General features: G+C 41.6%; 1 protein-coding gene and 1 long non-coding RNA gene across 11 annotated transcripts in view; one reads left to right on the plus strand and one right to left on the minus strand.

The window, feature by feature from the left end:
* LOC146766874 (uncharacterized) overlaps positions 1 to 18,424 on the minus strand; it is a 203,249-nt gene that overhangs the window by 159,596 nt on the left and 25,229 nt on the right. The window lies entirely within an intron of this gene.
* Positions 9,230 to 13,578, plus strand: LOC144246692 (uncharacterized). 3 transcript variants are annotated; one of them, XR_014956674.1, is made up of 3 exons: positions 9,230 to 9,862; positions 10,006 to 10,106; positions 10,217 to 13,578. XR_014956674.1 is itself a non-coding variant. In XM_077784904.2 (2 exons), the coding sequence occupies exons 1-2, from the start codon at positions 9,317 to 9,319 to the stop codon at positions 10,054 to 10,056; spliced, it is 597 nt and encodes a 198-aa protein (XP_077641030.2). In that variant the 5' UTR covers positions 9,230 to 9,316; the 3' UTR covers positions 10,057 to 13,578. The 3 variants fall into 3 exon arrangements, 1 of the variants encoding a protein (XP_077641030.2); XR_014956673.1 differs by having other exon boundaries at positions 9,230 to 10,106; XM_077784904.2 differs by having other exon boundaries at positions 10,006 to 13,578.

Raw genomic sequence — 18,424 nt, forward strand, 5'->3', positions numbered from 1 at the left:
CCATGCCTGCCAGAGTGATTATAACCAACTGCAACCAACCTTCTGCAGAATTACACTGATATACTTACACAACAATATTGCACCAAACATAAAATTGTTTAATAGCTGATCCATCCTTTATCAGGTGACTTAACTGCTGCTGGTTGATGGCCTTGAGTTATATGAATATTTTTTCTCAAGTCTAATATCTGACTTGCAATCTCAACTTCCCTAAGAAAGGAAAATAAACAAAATTGTATTTTACAGTTCACCAGTAATTACTCTTTTTTTCAAGTAAAATAAAGTATTTCTTTGATTAGAAATGAGCATGTAGCACTTATGATGTTGTGTAAGTGGCTGAGAACTGGATCCCTGACATAATAATTAGATGCCATTTTTAAGACTGAACACTGAAATACAGTATCCACCTTCCCTTTAGTCCTTCAACATAGCATAGCAATTTTGATTTTTTTTTTAAATTCTCCCTACTCCCTTCCTTCTCTTCAGCAAGTTTGGCAGCCTGATTACTGCCACAGAAAGCAGCATGTGTGAGCTCTGTGCTATATTAGCAGAATTTTTTGACAAGCTCTTTATTTTATTTTTCTGAACGTGGGAGAGGGATGTTTGTTACAGTCCTTATACATGGGAGGTTAATACAGAACACCAGACAGAGTGATCAGTCAGAACTAAACACATTTGCCAGTTCACATTGTAAATGTCCCTTTTGGAGAGATGCTGTTTGGGGTACCTAATTGCTCAGGATTTTCTAGAAGGAAGATGATCAGCCCAAGTACCTCCCAGGCAGGCAGCCCACTAAGGACACACAGTTCTGTGTGGAGCTGCTTCAAAGACAGCAGAGATAACTAGACAGATCTGCCTTGGAGGCAGGTTATCAACAAAGGGCTGTCTCCCAGACAAGTACCTGTTCTTGTCTGCCTGGAAAGTGAGTTATGAGCCTTTGTACAGCACCTTTCAGGCAAGCAACTTATTCAGGTCTGCCTGGAAGGCAGGTCAGCATGCAGATATGTGCCTAACAGGCACAGAACTGTGCAAGTCTGCCTCTCCACACCTTCAAAGGTACCAAGACAAGTCAAGAATTTCATTTTAATGATCTCAGCAGAAAGCCATTATTTCCTCTATGAAATAATTTTCAATATAGTTGATGGATATGTCAAACTGAAGTTTCTTTAACCACACTTTCTTAATGCCAGACACAAGAGCAGAATTCCTTTTTACAAGGTTCTGGTAGTATTCTTGATATAAAAGGAAATGTTGTTTTATAAAATTTATAAAATACTACACTGCCAAAGTGTCCAAAAGAAACAGAAAGTACAGATGGCAAACTGAGAACTGACAATAGACACACCAAGAAATTTTATGTGCTCTACCCATGCACACACCGTTGGCTCTCTCCCTGTATGTAACATCAATGATTGCAGCGGGGGTTTAGATGGAATTGACCAAAGCAATAAATGAATTTAAATGTCATTCATTCAAAAGGGTTAAATTTTTAAAAATCTCCATTCCAGAATGGCTTTAGTAAAGCCATAAGTTTAATCACTTAACTAGAGAGCTTTTTAACAAAAATGCAGTGTCGGTGCTGGGATGCCCGACGAAGGTAGAATGATGGCTGAACTCCAATGATTTCAGAAGGCTTATTAATTACTTTATTAAACTATATTATACTATAACTATATTACACTAACAAGAACTATCACTAACTAGCTAACTAACTAGAAAACCCATTACTCTCTCCTGGGAGTCCCAACACACACGTGGATCCAATTGGTCAATGAATCTAAAACATCATCCCCAGAATCCAATCAAGCAATCACCTTGGGTAAACAATCTCCAAAACACATTCCACATGGACACAAACACTGAATGAGATAAGAATTGTTTTGATTCTCTTTCCTCTGCTTCTCTCACGGCTTCTCTCAGGAGAAATCCTGAGAAAGCCAAGTCTCTCTCTGTTCAGAGTGCATGTGAAAACCACAATGCAGGACTTACTTTGCACATAACAGAGGTGTGGTGCCGTGTATTTGTGAATCCAGGCAGCTCTCCTTCAGGCACACTCAGTTCAGGACCTCAAGTTTCCTTGTGTCCTATGTGATCTGCATTTTCACAGTTCCCAAGAAAGCTGAGATCATGCACAAGCCAAGTTTTGGGACAGTGTTTGAAGCACCTTGGCCATGTCTGCTGGCCCAGTGTGAAGCAGGAACCTTGGGCAGAGAGCAGTTAGGGACAGTCTGCAGTGAGCAAGGACAGCCTGCGACATGAGTCAGTATTTCCAGCAAGGAAAGTCTGTAAATCTCCGGGAAAGATCCAGCAGCAGCACTGTGAGGGAAGAGCACTGGTTTGGACACTGGGCAGTAGTCCATTCCAGCCAAGGGAACCCCACAATGCAGCTGGAAACTCTGGTTATTTTAAACCAAAGAGAAACACAAAAGAAGAGTTCTACAAGACTCCAAACTGTGCTGCAAGGTCAAGAGCAAATTGGGCAAATTTCAGGAAGACAGCAGGGCATGTGCAGAAAACACAAGGCAAACAGCTCTTGTTGAAACTAAAACAGAGAATTTGGTTTAACTCAGAGCATGAATAATCCACTTCATACCTGCACAATCTTTAAAGACTCAGGATGAGAGACCTCAGCTGTGTTTTGCAGGACCACCTGGTCTGCCAACTGTCAGCAGGAATCTTAATGAGCATTAATCTTTCCCAAGGGATGTCCCCATAGGCACCCCAAGAAAGGTCAGTAATCTTTCTAGTGGGTTTTCTGTGTCAAAGCTTGATCTTTGGTGTGCGGTCTTTAATATGTGTAAAAGACATACCATGCAATAGGATCAAGATGAAGATTCTATGGTTATAAACCATTAAAAAAATTAATTCTTATACTCACAGTACACATGAGATTATTATGGTCTGCACAGATCCTTAATCTAACTATCTTAGTCAGACTTATTTTACATTATACTATCTACTCTGATAGAGCTAGAAATTAATTCCAAAAGCATAATACTGGCATTGTTCCATGTTTGTTTGGCATAACAGGATATTCTTTTAAGCTTTCAGACTGTAAAATCTGTGTTTGCTATAATTCACCTCTTATTTATTAAACTGTATTAGTTCAGCTCCAAAGAACAACAGAATACATCTTCACCAACAGCTGTGGATTTAGGCTTCCAAGACACTCTTTTCAATTACAGTGTTTTAGAGTCAATTCTGTTTTAAGTAGATAATTTCTTTGGTTTTATTTTTTCCAGATTGTGAAATTATCACATTAAAACTTTCAATTAGTTATTGATTAAAGGGACTTCTTAGAAAACTTTCTACATCCACATGAAGATAAAAATATCTACTACCCCTGCCTCAAATGTGAGTAAAAGGTCAGGATAGAGACAATTTTATTATAAATTGTAGAATCACATGGCCCTGAAAAGTTGACTGTCTTCTTTACAACAAACATTTGAAACTGAAAGAGCTTTATGTTTTTATACACATACATATATTCTACTTCAACTTATCTGGCAAAAATTGAAGAATTTACCTTCATGCAGCCTCTGAGATCAATAAAGTATTTCCAATGGCAGCTTAAAGCTTATTATTGTTCTGATGATGCCACCAGCTACACTGGTGCAGGGACAGATAACTCAACTGGTGGCAGCAGAGTCAGTTCTGACCTGAACCTGAGTGACTGAAATTGAATCTGTCCTTTAATCTAATTTGAACTAAGAAATCCTGATCAGAGATGTCTTTGCTAACAGCAATGCTCATGTGGAATTGAAGCACTAAGGAGAACAAAGTGAAGTATCTAAAGAATGTCAGATTTTGAGTATCTTCGTAGGAGGAGACTCTAGAAGCTGAGAAGAGGGACAGAAACCATACAAACAACTTCAGTTGCAGTGATATTGCAGAAGCTGTGGTAATTATACAATAAATTATATTTCTTTCATGGGCTTTTGGATATCTTTGGATTAGTCAGCTCTAAGCACTTTAAAGCTATTGTTGGAAATACATTCTTCAAAGTACCTACAAAATCTTGTGCAATATAGTCCTATTCATAAAAGTAGAAGTATGGGATGAAAAAAGCTTTTTTTTGGCAGATGTAACTATAATTGGGAGGGGAAGATTGAACAAATCAAATTGCAATAAGGATTTTGAAGTGTCTGCAATAGTTGTTCCACACAACTGGATGATTCTACATCTCAGGTTCCTGTTCATTATTACAGTAGCTGAGTTTTTATTTTTTGTAACTAAAATTCAGTTGTATTTCTACAGCAGTATTCCACTATTATTAAAAAAAAAAAAAAAAAGAGAGAGAAAAAAAACACGAGTCTGTGTGAAGATTCAATGCCTATTTCATACTATACATTCTGCTTCTCAGTGACCTAGAAAGCTCCAGAAAAGCTGGATTTCCATCAGTGATCCAAGCTGGTACACCTGGGCATTGCAAAACAGACCTAGCAACACTTAGTCTCTGAAAAGGCAAAAAAATGGGATGTGGAGAGTAAAGCATTCCACAGGCTGACCAACATCTGACAGCATCTGGAAGTGGACAGAGGGCACAAGCTGCTGGTGCTTTGAAGAGCATAACACCTTGCTGGGCGCTGCTCCCAGCCCCTTTTCCCTATAAAACCAAGCTGAACACACTTCTGCAGTGCATGTTTGAGGCATGGATTCATGTTTGAGGCAGACTACAGGAGAGTGGGAGAGCTGCACAGAGACCCAAGCCACCACAGCTTCATCCAAGGTATGGTTTCTCACCAGCACAGGGATTTCCAAATGGATTAGCAAAGGATCTCAGCTCCCAAACCATGCACAACAGCTGAATGTTCTAGAAAACATCTTCCCAAACACTAACCAAGCTCTGTCAGGATGGATTTTAGAAGCAGTGAAATAAAGCAGCAGGCAAGGGAGGGCTCTGGCAGCTTTAATGAACAAAACAGACTGCAGAAACATCGCTTCCAAAACATTTTGTTTTCAAGGGCAGGTGTATTGTCCTTATATCACTTCAGCCTGACAGAGAAAAGAACATGCCTTGTCATCTTTCTGCTAAATGCAACCACAATCAAAAATTACTTCTGAGGCAGTTAATAACAACTTCGAGAGTATGAGCACAATGTGTAAAACACCACTTAGACTTGGCAAGTTTAAATGGTTTTGAAATAGCAGGTGAATAATATATTTGGATTTGCCTCTGTGGGCAGCCAGAGCAGAGAAAATTACTGTAAGACAAATTTTTTGTCAAAAACCTGAAGATAAACAACTCGGCTTCTTTTTGTCAAGAGTAACAGAGTGGGTGTATAAATAAAATGCAGTAGGCAGGATGTCCCTGGCGTTTAACAAGGCCTCTAGCACTCCACCACACAGAAAACTCATTAACACACCGGAGAATCGTGGCACAGATCAATTCAGATGAAGAACAGAGATTGTAAGCGAAGAGATTGCAAGTGAAGAGATAAGTGTCATGCTAAATCTGGCTGGCTGGAATATCAAGAAGGGACTTGTTAGGTCCCACATTAATCAACTACCAGCAGTGCAGGGCAGAGCTGCTCCTGCTCCTCCCCTGCCTGGGTACTTGCACTGCAGTAGCAGACTGAGAGTTCCAAATGTGTGCAGGATGTTTATTACAATCTGGAAGGTTCACCATCCCACCTGACAGGATTTTAACACATGAAGCCTTAAGTCCACCTCTTGATTAACCGTTCCTCATTTAACGTGCTCTGTGCAAGTCCTCCTTCGCCAAAAAATTCTCTTACACCATCCCATATTTTGACTGCTCCTCAATCTTTTCTCCTTAAAATCACTCCCTTCAAGAACGTGTGTAGAGCAAAATGCTATTTGAAAGATTATTCAGTCAACAGGTATTTTATGGCAGTCACATTTATTAAAAATTGCAATAAAAATGACAACTCCATCACCCAGGTTTGTGAAGGACAGCAGTAGGTGTCACAGCCAGCCGAAGCCCAAGACAGACACATCATTGATAACATTTTGTCAAATATATTATTTTCAGCTCTGTGGACATTTCCAGCCATCAACATCCTGTATTTGTTTCTCTTTGTTAGAGCTGGACTCCCCCTTCTGTCAAATGTGATTGAGGTGCAGCATGCACCTGCCTTATCAGGTAAGCACTGCAGAAGTGTCCTGGTTAATAAAACAGTTAATGACAAAGTGGTTTGGAAAGCTGTACAAGATCTGTGCTGCTTTTGCCTACAACACAGATATATCTCCTCATACATGTGAGCAATATTGTATGCAGAAATAAAAATGTGTAATGTCTTTGATGGAGAAGGCAAACAGAGTATAATCTTTCAAAAAACACAGCATGTGGCAAGAAGCACCATGGAGTGAGGCAGAAAGATATGAACAGTTGGGGAAAAACACCAAAAATTTTGTCCATAGGATACTACCATATTTCTGCTCTTGAATAAACAAGTGTCTCACTGAAGTCAGTGTGACCTGCAGGCACAGAATGAGGCCACAAACATTCAAGTACTTCTTTTTAAAGGCATTTTTCTCCCTGAATGTTTTTTTTTTTTTTTTAACGAGTGAACAATATTGTGTTATACTTCCTATTTAATGGAAATACATTTGGAAGGTTTCTTGGCTGTGACCAGAGACATTCAGCACTGCTAATTTAGATTTGTTTCTTTTGTTAGCCTCTAAATAACTTGCTCTTTTCATAAGCATAGCTTTTCCAAATTGACTTCTTCTGAATTCTTCTTTATTTTTATTTCCTATTAACACTGTTCTTCAAAAAATAAAAGCAAATTAAAGAAATGCCAACCACTAGACTGCAACTAATCAGTGAGATACTTCATATTTCCAGTCTTTTGAATACTGTTGAATGCCTCCTTACAATGGATATCAGATAACTTTCTCCATGTAGCACGAAGGCAAATTTCAGGCAAAACGTTATCACTGCACATAAAATATTGCCCACTCTTCTGCTTTGCATTCATGCAGTCTCGTTCTTGCTCACTATTAGCAATTCAGCAAATTGTAAAATAACAGCAAAATAACACCTTCCTCGAGGAATATGCTCCCCCAGCACTTGCATAAATATTATCCCAATCAATAACCTAGTAATTAAAGTCACCAGCATTCTGGTCTTCTTTCAAGACTCCTTATCTAACCAAAATAAAAAAAATTATTGCATTACTATTTCCAACTGCCTTGGAAACAGAACAAGAATCATTCAGCCACCCCTTTGTCCTTAACCCCCAAATTACCTTTTGCTGTAAAGTCACAGGAAATCATTCTGGTTTTCTCTGCAGATACAGCATCTATTTTGTTCCTGAGTATTGCTCATTCCTTTTCTGATTCTTGGTTTATCAATAAATTCTGACTTTGAGAATACCAGTTTTAGTTTTGTCTCGGGGTTTTTTTTCGTTGAAGGGGGTTGATTTTGTTTTGGTTTACCTTCAGTAATAAAAGAAAAAAGAAAAAAAAACCAAAGAAACTGAGATGCTAAGGACAGGAAAACACCGTTAAACAAATGAGTGAGTCTGACAAAGAATCAATTACATCCACTGCTCAGCCACCAGAACATATCAAGGGTGAAATCCTGCCTCCATTAAAGTCAATGGTAGATTTGTCATTGACTTTGTCTGGTCAAGAATTTCATTCTAGAAATATTGGAGGTGACAAAAAGGAAGAAGTCTGCATGGAGGATAGAGCAGGCTTACCTGGAGACTTCAAAGAAGCAGCCCTTCTAGGATTGAAATTCAACTTCAGAACTTTCTAGATCATTTACTTTTTGAAAGGTTAAGCAGATAGAATATCCTGTTGTGAGAGTAGGATATGGTTATATTCACAAACTGCAGAAAAACTGCATGACTTTGAACACAGCTTTCCCCAGCATCTGGTGATGAAGGGCCACATCCTGCTCTCACCCCAAAGAAATTCCTCTGGATCAGCAGCATGGCACACACCTGCCCATGCAGCCTTGCATTCCTTCAGCCTTTGCTATCAAACACCTCAACCTCAAGCTAATTTTATTGCAGCAATATTTTGTTATCAAAAGACTTTCGCTCTCTTTCTCCCAAGTAACAGAAAGAAAAATCACATTAAATAAGTGTTGCTCATTAATAGGCCAAGGTAGGACACTGCTGCAACAGGCTGACAGAGGTGCTGGTCCATTTTTTCCTACAACTTCCAAACAGAAAGTGCAACCAACATAAACCAGCACTTTGCCATCCTAGCAGAGGAATGCACTGCAGAGATGCCCTGCCTGTTGATATCAGCTGCATTTTGAGAGGGCATGAATCCAGCCAAACATATCTAAGCAGCTGCTGACCCTCAGTGTGTGCATCCATGATTAGAGAGATATGACTCTGCTAATCCAGACCTGATTTGGGAAGAAGGATTCATATCTAGGTCACCACAAATAAGCTTTCAGGTCCACAGGAAAAGAGTCAGTAGGGGCTGCTTAATCAGGTAGAGATGATTCATTTGAGTAAACCTGTGCCATGACCTTTCATAAGTCTCTGAGCTCAGACAGGATGTCAAATTTCTATGAAGAAAAGAGGTGCAATCAATTAGTGCTTATGATGACCTTTTAATAAGTAAATGATTGAGGCAGACACTCATTCTGAACAGAATGAGAAATTGGATTTGTATGTGTCTAGGGTTGCCTGGGGAAGGTGGTGAAATCCACCTCCATGCTTGATCTATCACTCCAGCCAAAAGATAACCTCAAAGGAAGTAGTAGCCAGGTAGCCAGGTAGGGGTCAGCCTCTTCTCCAAGGCAACTAGTGAAGGGACAAGAGGACATAGCTCCAGGTTCAGGCTGGACCGGGAAGAATTTCATCACATGAAATTGGAATTGGAAGGGGTTGCCCAGGGAGGTGGTGGAATCACCACCCCTGGAGGTGTTGAAGACACAGCTGGACATGACACTCGGTGCTATGCTTTAGCTGGCAAGGTCATCACCTTTTCAGCCGGCCAAAGGTTGGACTCCATGATGTCTGAGGTCTTTTCCAGCCTGAACGATCCTGTGACATACATCCCCACACGCATGCATACACGCGGCTGGAACAGACATGGAAGACGGGAGCGCAGAATGGCTAAAACCCGCAGAGGTTTGTCCGCCCCACGAGCATCGGTGTCACCGCTGGATGCGGGAGCCGCAGACGAGCCCCCCCGGCAGCGGGAGGCGGAGGAGCGGGGGTTTCCCCGGAGCCGCTGCCGAGCCCGGGGCCGCGACAGGTGCGGCGGCGGCCCCCGGCCGGGAGCAGCCGCCAAGCGCGGCCGGCGGGACACGGGCGAGCAGGGGCGATGCGGCACCTGCCGCGCATAAAAGTGATGGAGCGGCGGGGCGGCGTTGGGCGCCATGCGGGCCGGCGGGGGCGCGGCGGGCGCGGGGCAGGCGCGGGGCGCGGCGGGCGCGGGGCGGCGGCGGCGGGCGCGGGGCGGCGGCGGGCGGCGGGCGGCGGCCAACGCGCGGGAGCGGGACCGCACGCACAGCGTCAACGCGGCCTTCGGCGCCCTCCGCCGGCTCATCCCCACCCGCCCGGCCGACCGCCGCCTCTCCAAGGTGGAGACGCTGCGCCTGGCCTCCAGCTACATCTCGCACCTGGCCAACGTGCTGCTGCTGCAGCGGCGCCGGCACGACGAGGCGGCGGCCGCCGAGCAGCCCTGCGCTGCATGCCCGCAGCCCTGCCCGCAGCCCTGCGCTGCATGCCCGCAGCCCTGCGCTGCATGCCCGCAGCCCTACGCTGCATGCCCGCAGCCCTGCCCGCAGCCCTGCGCTGCATGCCCGCAGCCCTGCCCGCAGCCCTGCCCGCAGCCCGCTCAGCCCCCCCAGCCCCGCTCGCCACCAGGTGCCTCCGCGCCTCGGTCCATCTGCACCTTCTGCCTCAGCGAGCAGCGGCAGCGGGTAAGGGCCGGCTTCCGAGAGCCTCTCTTGGAGCTCTCCGTTGGGGAGGTTATTGATATCCCCCGCAGGTTTGGGATTGAGCCGGCCAAGGGTTTAGTGCTGTCCTTGGTGCCTCCTAACCTGTGTTTTTGTCCGTCGAACAGCACCGAGAAAAAGAGAAACCATCACCTGGTCCAGCCGTAACCGGACTCTGAACAGGCTGAGGTCTCGCAGCACTCCTGCTCTGACTGTACCACTGCTCTGGGTAACATCGCCTCACTCGTGCTGCATGTTTACATTTAGATAGCATAGTGCTAAAAGAATTACTTTTTAAGCCTAGGCACTTTGTTTCATATTGTGAGGGGTTTTTTTCAGGGTGTTTTGCAACTGAAATTCACTGCCTCTGTTGAGACGGTTGCACCTGGTGCTGCAGCTATTTTAGCGCGGGAAATGTTAAGGCTCAGCAGCCAAGCCCTGATCCTGATGCCTCCTAAACCTGTGTCGCATGATGAAACTTGAACTTCCAAACACAGTGTCCCCTGTCAGGGGAAGCTGTCATGAACACGCCGTGCCCTACGCCTCCAGCCCAGCCCGGGCTGCACGCAGCGCTGCCGCCCACTCCTCCAGCTGCACGCCAGACCTTGGGGACAGGGGCTGATGCCGACAGCTGACATGCTTGAGAGGTCTCAACCATGCTGGGAGATTATTTTGAGGTGTTCACAGAAAGTCGGAAAACTTCCAGTGAAAGCAGCGCCTCTGGCTGTGCACAGGCGCAGAGCACAGAGGCACGGGACGCAGCCAGCGCAGGAGAGAAAGGGGAGAGGCGCAGTGTAAGCGATGCTCCTTTCTTATTAACAGCGTGAGTCGTGCCAGTCCTTTAAATAGCACGGGATATTCCTAAATCTGGCAAGGAGGCTTTCCCAAGGGCTTCTACCCATCACCCAGGTCCTTCCATAATCGTGGCCTGTACATCGCTGAGGTTGTTTATCTCCCCTCAGTTTACTAACGTGTATATTTTTTTTCAGAAGTAACTCTAAAAGGCAAATAAGCATATTCTGTTTTCAGATTTGGACATTAGTGAAGCAGCAGGCTAAAATCTTAAACCCCAGTAATGCTGGATTTTAAGAAACACAGAGGTTAATTTTGCAATGTTTTCTGTAGCTATTTATAATGTAATTAATTAGGCTTTAACTTGTTACTTTGGGAGGCACTCTGTACTCTTTGAGAGCTTGGTAGCTGTACCACTCCAAGAAGTGCTGCAAGGAGAACTTGTCTCCTTTTTCCTTCCCTGATGCCATCTGTGCTCCTGGCCAGCCTTGCTGCTCTGGCCAAATGGGGGGGCTGAAGAAGCAGCACTTTTCTGTGCAGGGTTTTCTCTTCTCGCCCTGCAAAGCTCAAAGCAGATTCTGGCAGTCGTTATGAAGAACTTGGCAAGAGCAAGGTCGTGGTGTACAACTTCACCTTTTTAGTTTCCCTTCTCCCCTGCCCAACACACAGTGGCCATTTTTGTAGCACCATGAGAAAAAATCTGCTGTACCAATAGAAATGCAATAAGCTCTTCCTTTGAATTCTAACAAAGAAAAATACCAAGCAAAGCCCCAGCAATTCTGCATCACGTCAGTCTCTTCAGTTATTAAAATCTACAGGCTGTATTTTCCTGGATTGAGAGGAGATTTTTGCTTTTAGAAGGTATCTATCATTAATCTTTTTTTAATGAGGAACTTTCAATTGCTGCCAGATCATAGTCTTTGTTTGCTTTGGCACTGATTTGCAAAGCTGGAACTCTTCACAGCTTTGTATAAAGTGGGTTTTTTTAATTTTTGTGTTGTGTCAGTCTCTGGTTGTGGGTATAGAGTTCTACAAACATATCTTCCTGGATTTTTTTAAATCAATTTGGAAAAATTGTCTTTTAAAAAGTTATTTGCTCTGCAATTAAAGCTGATCTTATAGTTAGGCCCTACATTATTATGAACACATTAAACCAAAGTATCTGACCTCTTTATAGACAATTAATACTCACTTATTCGTTTAGCTGTATCATTTCATACGATACCCTAAAATGACAAAACATAATGCAGTTACAAACAATTTTAGGAAAATATTTCATCGACTATGCTCTGAATTTTCGAGTTTGTAAGAAAGCCAAAATTATTTATTTCATGTTTTCAAAATGCTGTGATTTTATTGCAGTTTTATGAGTTTTTAGTGTAGCTCTTGGCAAATGAAGTATATTTGGATTTAATGAGATATCTTTACACTTAGTTATTGAAGGAAACGAGTGTAAAATGTGAAGTCCACATCTGTACCAAAGTAAGAGCTGAAATCTCACAACTTGAAACCCTCATGAATAATTTCTACAATCCTATAGGAATTTGATGCTCTCCCTTTAAAAGGGATTTTAGCTCCCTAATTTTGTAAAGGGTTTATACAAAATGCTTTTCAATGACAAAAGCAGGAGCAGCCCCTAACAGCTTGGCCTTGTCTCCTGTTTAATGTGGCTCAGTGTTATTAAATTCTTCTCTTTTTACTCAGGATAAACTGTTGAATTCAACTGGGCTTGAAGATTTTCTCAGGGTTTAAATTACTAAATAATACAGGAGTTTCAGCAACACTCATTGATTGTGGCAGAAATTAGACCCCAGAGCACTGTGGCCCAAATATTTATGGTATAGACAGATAATGTCTATCCAAAGCAATTATAACCGTGATTTCTCTGAGGAATGTTTATGTATGTGTAACTCTGTGTATTTAAATGAGGAAAATTGGGGACAAATCCTTCACTTTGCTGAAATGTATTTGTAATGTAAAACTTCTCTACCCCAGGAGAAAAAAAAAATGAAATCGAGCTGTTACTCTGCAATGGGCTTTCCATAAATCAAGGGAAAAATAATTTAATTTTTGGAGACACTGATTAATTGAGGGCTCAGATTGCACATATAAAGAGCTCATCATCATTTGGTGTTTTACTGAGTTTTTATTGTATGAGCTTGTGTGTCTTATCAGTACTATCTTTTTAATCATGGAGCAAGGTTATTCATGGCATGCACAAATATACAAGTCAAAATCTTGAGGGTGTCTGAGAGTAAGTACCCTGCTTGATGGCAAGGCATTGGCATAATGTGAGTTTTTCCTGAGGTGCCAAACCACCTCTTGTTCTGCAGATATTGGGGTTTGACTTATTTGTGAGTGCATTCTGTTCTGTATGTATGAACAGAGGCATGCCTGATACCAACCTCAGCTTTGTTTTCCTGTAAACACTTGGCTATTCAATTTACATGATGCATGAATAAAGCAGAAACAGTGAGATATACACCATTTGGTCTCAGATCCTATTAAATTATTGTTAAAATAATCCAAGCATGGTACTTTGTATAAATCATTTTACTTAGCCTGCTACATCACTGTATAAAAACAGCACCAAGCAAAGTGAATAAATCATGTTGTTTGATCTTACTGGTTAAGTTTAAAGAAGCATTTGAACATAGTTCTTGGTTATTTATGAATTAATCATAATGTAAGTCAAAGTAGTTTCATATGTTAGCTTCTATTTTCATTTCTGTTCTACAAAACAGAAGTTCCCTTTCATGGAAAATCTGCTTCGTTACAAAAATCTGTATTTGTTTGCAAAATGTGATTATATTTGCTAAAATAAACAGTATTTTTGTTACTAATTTAAGCAACAAACTGCAAACATTAAAATGGAAGTTCTCTTCTATAGCCATCTTAAAGTACAAGTATTTAATGTTTTTCTTTTCCTTTTTCAAATCTATCTCTCCAAGATTTCAGCAGCATACTGATGTGGATGAATGCACCATGTGTGTGCATTGGCAGGAGAGAAGGGAAGTGGGTGGAAAGCTTGGGAAAATGAAAAGTGAGCTCCTCTGCTCAGGGCCTGCACAATATCCTCAATGCCAAACACAGGAGGAGATGGAGGGAGCGAAAGGATGGGGAAAAGGGAGAGAGAAGAAAGGAAGAGGTTGATTCATTAGTGGAAGTTCATCAGAGCAGACAAGTAAAAGAGCCCAGAGTATGAGCAGTCCCTGCTGTGTTTCTGTGCTTTGGCCCGCTGCACTGTGAGACTGTTGACACTAGATTCAGAGAATATCACCAAAATTTATATCAAACCTAAACTGACTGCCCAAATAACACCTTCGAAAAAAGAAAATGGTGTCTTGATTAATAGTAAGACCTACTGGATAATACAAGGTGAGGAGAATGAATTTATATAAAATTAGCTAAAATAGACAGCATGCTACAAAGGCAAGATCTGGGAGATCTCTTATACCAGGAAACCTTTGAAGGTTGAAGAAAAATGGTTCTAATGAATCAATATGAGGATTGTGAGGGAAGAAAAAAAACTATTACTGGGATGAAAAATACCATAGAGTTTCATGAAAGCTTAGGGGGGGGAAAAAAGGCCATTTCTTAATAGTGAGAAGAACCAAACTGGCTCCTGTGGATATATTTCTTTTAAAGCCTTCTCAAAATTTGAATATACATTCATACCTAGGCAACCCAGGTTCTTATTTCAAGTTAAATCATTTAGCTGTTGCAATATAATATGAAGTTTTAGAAGCCTTGAAGATTCACCCCACTTTTGACGTCATACAGCAAGGAGCACAGAATTCCTCAGAAGAGGAAGGCATGGATGAATAAAGAAGAGTAACCAGTAGCCCACCATGGAGGATACTCCCCATGTTGCCAAGAAATCCCCCTCTTTGCAAGGATTTGACATCTTGATACAAGTAAACTATGGTGCACCAAAGAAAGCAATCCCTGTTTTGGTGATAGATAAAATGTAACAAAATACTTCAGACAAAAGTTGCTTTAGAAAGGCCTTATCTCCTCTTTCATTTACAACATTCACATTACAGAAGTGTTGTGAGGTTTTAATTAAACATTTGGAAACTGCTATGTGCTCTTCCAAAGGAGAAGTCAATACAAATGAGACAATTACACTGAAATGGGTGATGGTACAAGGAAGTGATAAAAGTAATTCTACTTGTTATGGCATCTCTCTCCAACATCTTATTGTGTTTCCTTCACATTATTAAAATAAGCCCTACTTTCTAAGCATATGTATGCAGATCATTTTTAAATGCAAAGATTGCAGAAACAGGTAATTCTTTCAATAAGACAGTGGAGCTTGGTGGGAAGGGTAGGCATCTGTCAGGCCCAGATAAGATCAGACAGCTGTGCTCTATCCTGAAAGGGTGTCATGAAGCTCACTTTTCCTAGGGAAAATCTTTGGTATGAAAAGCAGCAAAATGAAATGAAGCCTCCAAACAGATAAGTAAAGAAAACACAAACTCTCAGAGCTTGTTTTAATCCAAAATACCAACTCTGTATCAGGTGAAAAGATGCAGGATGGGAGGAGGATAACATCTTTACCAAACAGCAAAAAATAAAGGGCAGAAGGATCATTTCACTCTATAGTGTCAAATTAATCCTTTATATTAGAAACAAAGGTGACTTTAGCAACAATAATCACTGCAGAGAGCCATTGGAACAGGGAGAGGGTTGGAACACAGGACACCCAGGACAGGCTGTGGGAAGAGGGGTGGTTAAAGCAGAGACAAGAAAACCAAGAGGGTGGAAATCCAACAGCAGTGTCACAGCAGCTACACAGGATGATAGAGCCAGGCTCTCCCAAGGGACACACAATGAAAGCACAAGCAGTAAAAATCACAACTTGCAATAATTGAATCTTTATTTTCTTTTACTTAAGGAAGAAGGCTTCTCACCACAAGCATGGTTAAGCACTGGAACAGGTCATCCAGGGAGGCTGTGGAAGCCTCTTCCTTGGAGAGCCTCAGAACTTGACAGAGCGAGGGCCCAGCTGGGTCCAACTTTGAAGTCAGCCTTGCTTTGAAAATGGAAGATGTATGGAATAACTCAAAAAGTCCTTTTCAATATAATTTTTCCTGTGATTTTATGAAACGATGAGTTTAGTGCTCTCTGGAAAGAAAGTAGAATAAAATAAAAAGAAAAGTGCAAGATCTTCAGAGGAAAAACCTATACTTTTGGTCAGTGCCAGGATCTATTATGCCAGATAAGATGAGAGGCATCCAGGTATGCATATAAAGAGGGGAGCAAAAAAGATTCCTGAAGAAAGTAGGAACTCAACAGACCTATAAAATTTCCAAAAATATAAACAGTCAGAGGCAGGGGTCTGTTTCTATCAGAAGGACCGCTCAAGTCTGAATAAGTAGAGCTTTTAACTATTTGTATGGATGATGTTTAAATTTACAGGTGACAACTTTGGAGGCCTGATTAAAATCAGGGATTAACTCATAGAAAAGTGTTCTTTAAAAGATGCATTTCAATGTATAAATGTTGGTAGTGCCACACCTGGCAGGAATAATGCACCACACAAACATATGATGGAAAATGACAAGCAGAAAATTATTTTTGAGGTGTTGCATATCACAGACATGACAAGCCTTTAAAGCAAAGCCAAGAAAAGCAAACCCCACACTAGATGCAAACTTCACTGAGACCCCTTTTGGCAATATTTTCTATGATTATTAGAACTTCCCAGAATTTTTTCTGAAACAGCTGGCTGGGCGGAAAATCTGTTAGAAGTTGTAGCTTAGAAGAATATTACAAGTAGAGAAGTACATAGTCTTAATTACTATGTGTATGCAAATGAGATGATGGAAAGGGAACTGAGATGATTGTGAATGCCAAACTAAGTAACAGTGAGAGAGGATATCTGTATCTTATTTATTTATTAATAAATATCTCCCAAAGATACCAGCAGCAGTATAAAAAGAAGTTATAAGACACTGCAGTTTTCAAGGGTAACATTTAAGGAACCTGTATTGCTGCTGGTGATGGGAGCCTGGGACCATGCTAAATACATGCATATACAACAATGAGACTACCAGAAGCACACAATAGAAGTTTTAGCATTGTGGTAAGAGGTATAACAAAGAGATTCAAGATATATCTATGGGAAACAGACGCCAGGCTGCAGGGAGCAAGGCCCACTCTGCATTGTTTTGTTACCACTGCAACCGATTATTTTTATTTACCACACTGCTCAAAGAAAACCTGAGTGGAAAAGACAGGCTTTAATAACAGGTGCTGTGAAAGATAACAGCATAAGTGAGAGTTTCTGGCTGATGTAAGAGGCAGTTTCTGGAACGCTCAGTATCTGCAGCAGTGTGAAACACCAACCCTGGAGCAGCCAAGCATAGGTCAGGCCCTCTGAAGCAGGAACAGTGGCCAACAAGACAGACCCAAAGAGGAACAGCCAACAGCAGCAACCCACAACATTCCTGCATTGTTCAGAACAGAGATTAAACCGGCCAGAGGCAGGAGGAAAAACAAAGAGCACTTTTCTGCTACATAAAACATGGCAGTGCTTATTTTAGCCTCTGCAATGAGATGGAACAGAAACAAAATGTACGTTATGGGGAGCCTCTGCATTCCAGCAAATGCCACAACATTGCCGTGTCCTCCATCCCACCAGACAATCCTTTGGCACATGGCAGCTGTCACCAACGTAGTGCAAATGAGCAGATCCTCTTCTCTGCAGGAATTGTTTCTCTCTGCCCTCATGCTGTGTTTGCCTCTCCTCAAGTGGCCCAACTTTCCCCAGGATGCATAATACACAGGAAATATTCCTTGAAATATTTCCTTACTACTGTTAGGAAAACACCGCCACTCTTAAAATGTTTTAATTAAGATGGTTAAGTTTCTTAATTAAACCTATTTAAAAGGCCTATTCTCATTTCCATTATGAACTTTAGAGATCTTATGGCCTCAAAGAGTACAAAGGGGTGCAAAGGTCTCCATAATGTAAATAAGAATTTGTGAATTTATTTTCACTGGCATTATTTATAGTTAGTCATCTTCTCATGTTAGCTTAATTATCATCTGATTCTAAAAGGCTAATAATTTCAATCCATTACCCTCCAGATCTGCTTCTCTTTCACAAGTAGTTTAACAGCTGCCAAAAATTTAAAAAAAAAAATAGAAAGAAAGATTAAGAGTCAAAGCAATGCAGAAAATCAAAGCTATTAAAAGACAAGGTTGGGCAATCGCTAAACCAGTGATGCAGAATTTGTTGCTCACCACCTCCATCTGCTGAAAGTTTCTGTCTGAAGCAGAAACAGATCAAATCTTGTAGGTATCACTGCTCCTGCACTGAGAATACAGCTTAAAATATATCAGTAGCAGTTTCAAAGAATGCACTAGACAGTTGGTTCTGGGGGGTGAAGCTCTGGTTCCTTTTGTCAGCTCTGCTAGTCCCTTACTCTGCCACAGGCAAAGACAAAACCTTCTAAAACTGTACAGTGAGGAATTGCTGGAACTTACCTCTCAATATCCAAACTCATCTGATTTTCAGCAAGATTTGCATCTTTGAAAATGAAACTAAGGCTTTATGGGGGAAAATTTGCTAAGATTCAGATGCTGAATAAAAATCACAATGCATACAAAGATCAACATCTACACACACACCCAGACCCCATTCTGTGCATGCGCTTCCAGATCAACCTTTACCTGAACCCCACAAGAACTGACCAGTGTGGAAAGGAGCAGGAACAGAGGGAACATCTTTGTGTATTCCAAACT

The sequence above is a fragment of the Lonchura striata genome, chromosome 7 (assembly GCF_050655825.1).
Source record: "Lonchura striata isolate lonStrDom1 chromosome 7, ASM5065582v1, whole genome shotgun sequence".
Lineage (NCBI taxonomy): Eukaryota > Metazoa > Chordata > Aves > Passeriformes > Estrildidae > Lonchura > Lonchura striata.

Coding starts and splice junctions, on each gene's coding strand:
- LOC144246692 (XM_077784904.2), top strand. CDS start 9,317: ATGCGGGCCGGCGGGGGCGCGGCGGGCGCGGGGCAGGCGCGGGGCGCG. Junction 9,863..10,005: donor TCAGCGAGCAGCGGCAGCGG/GTAAGGGCCGGC, acceptor TCCGTCGAACAG/CACCGAGAAAAAGAGAAACC.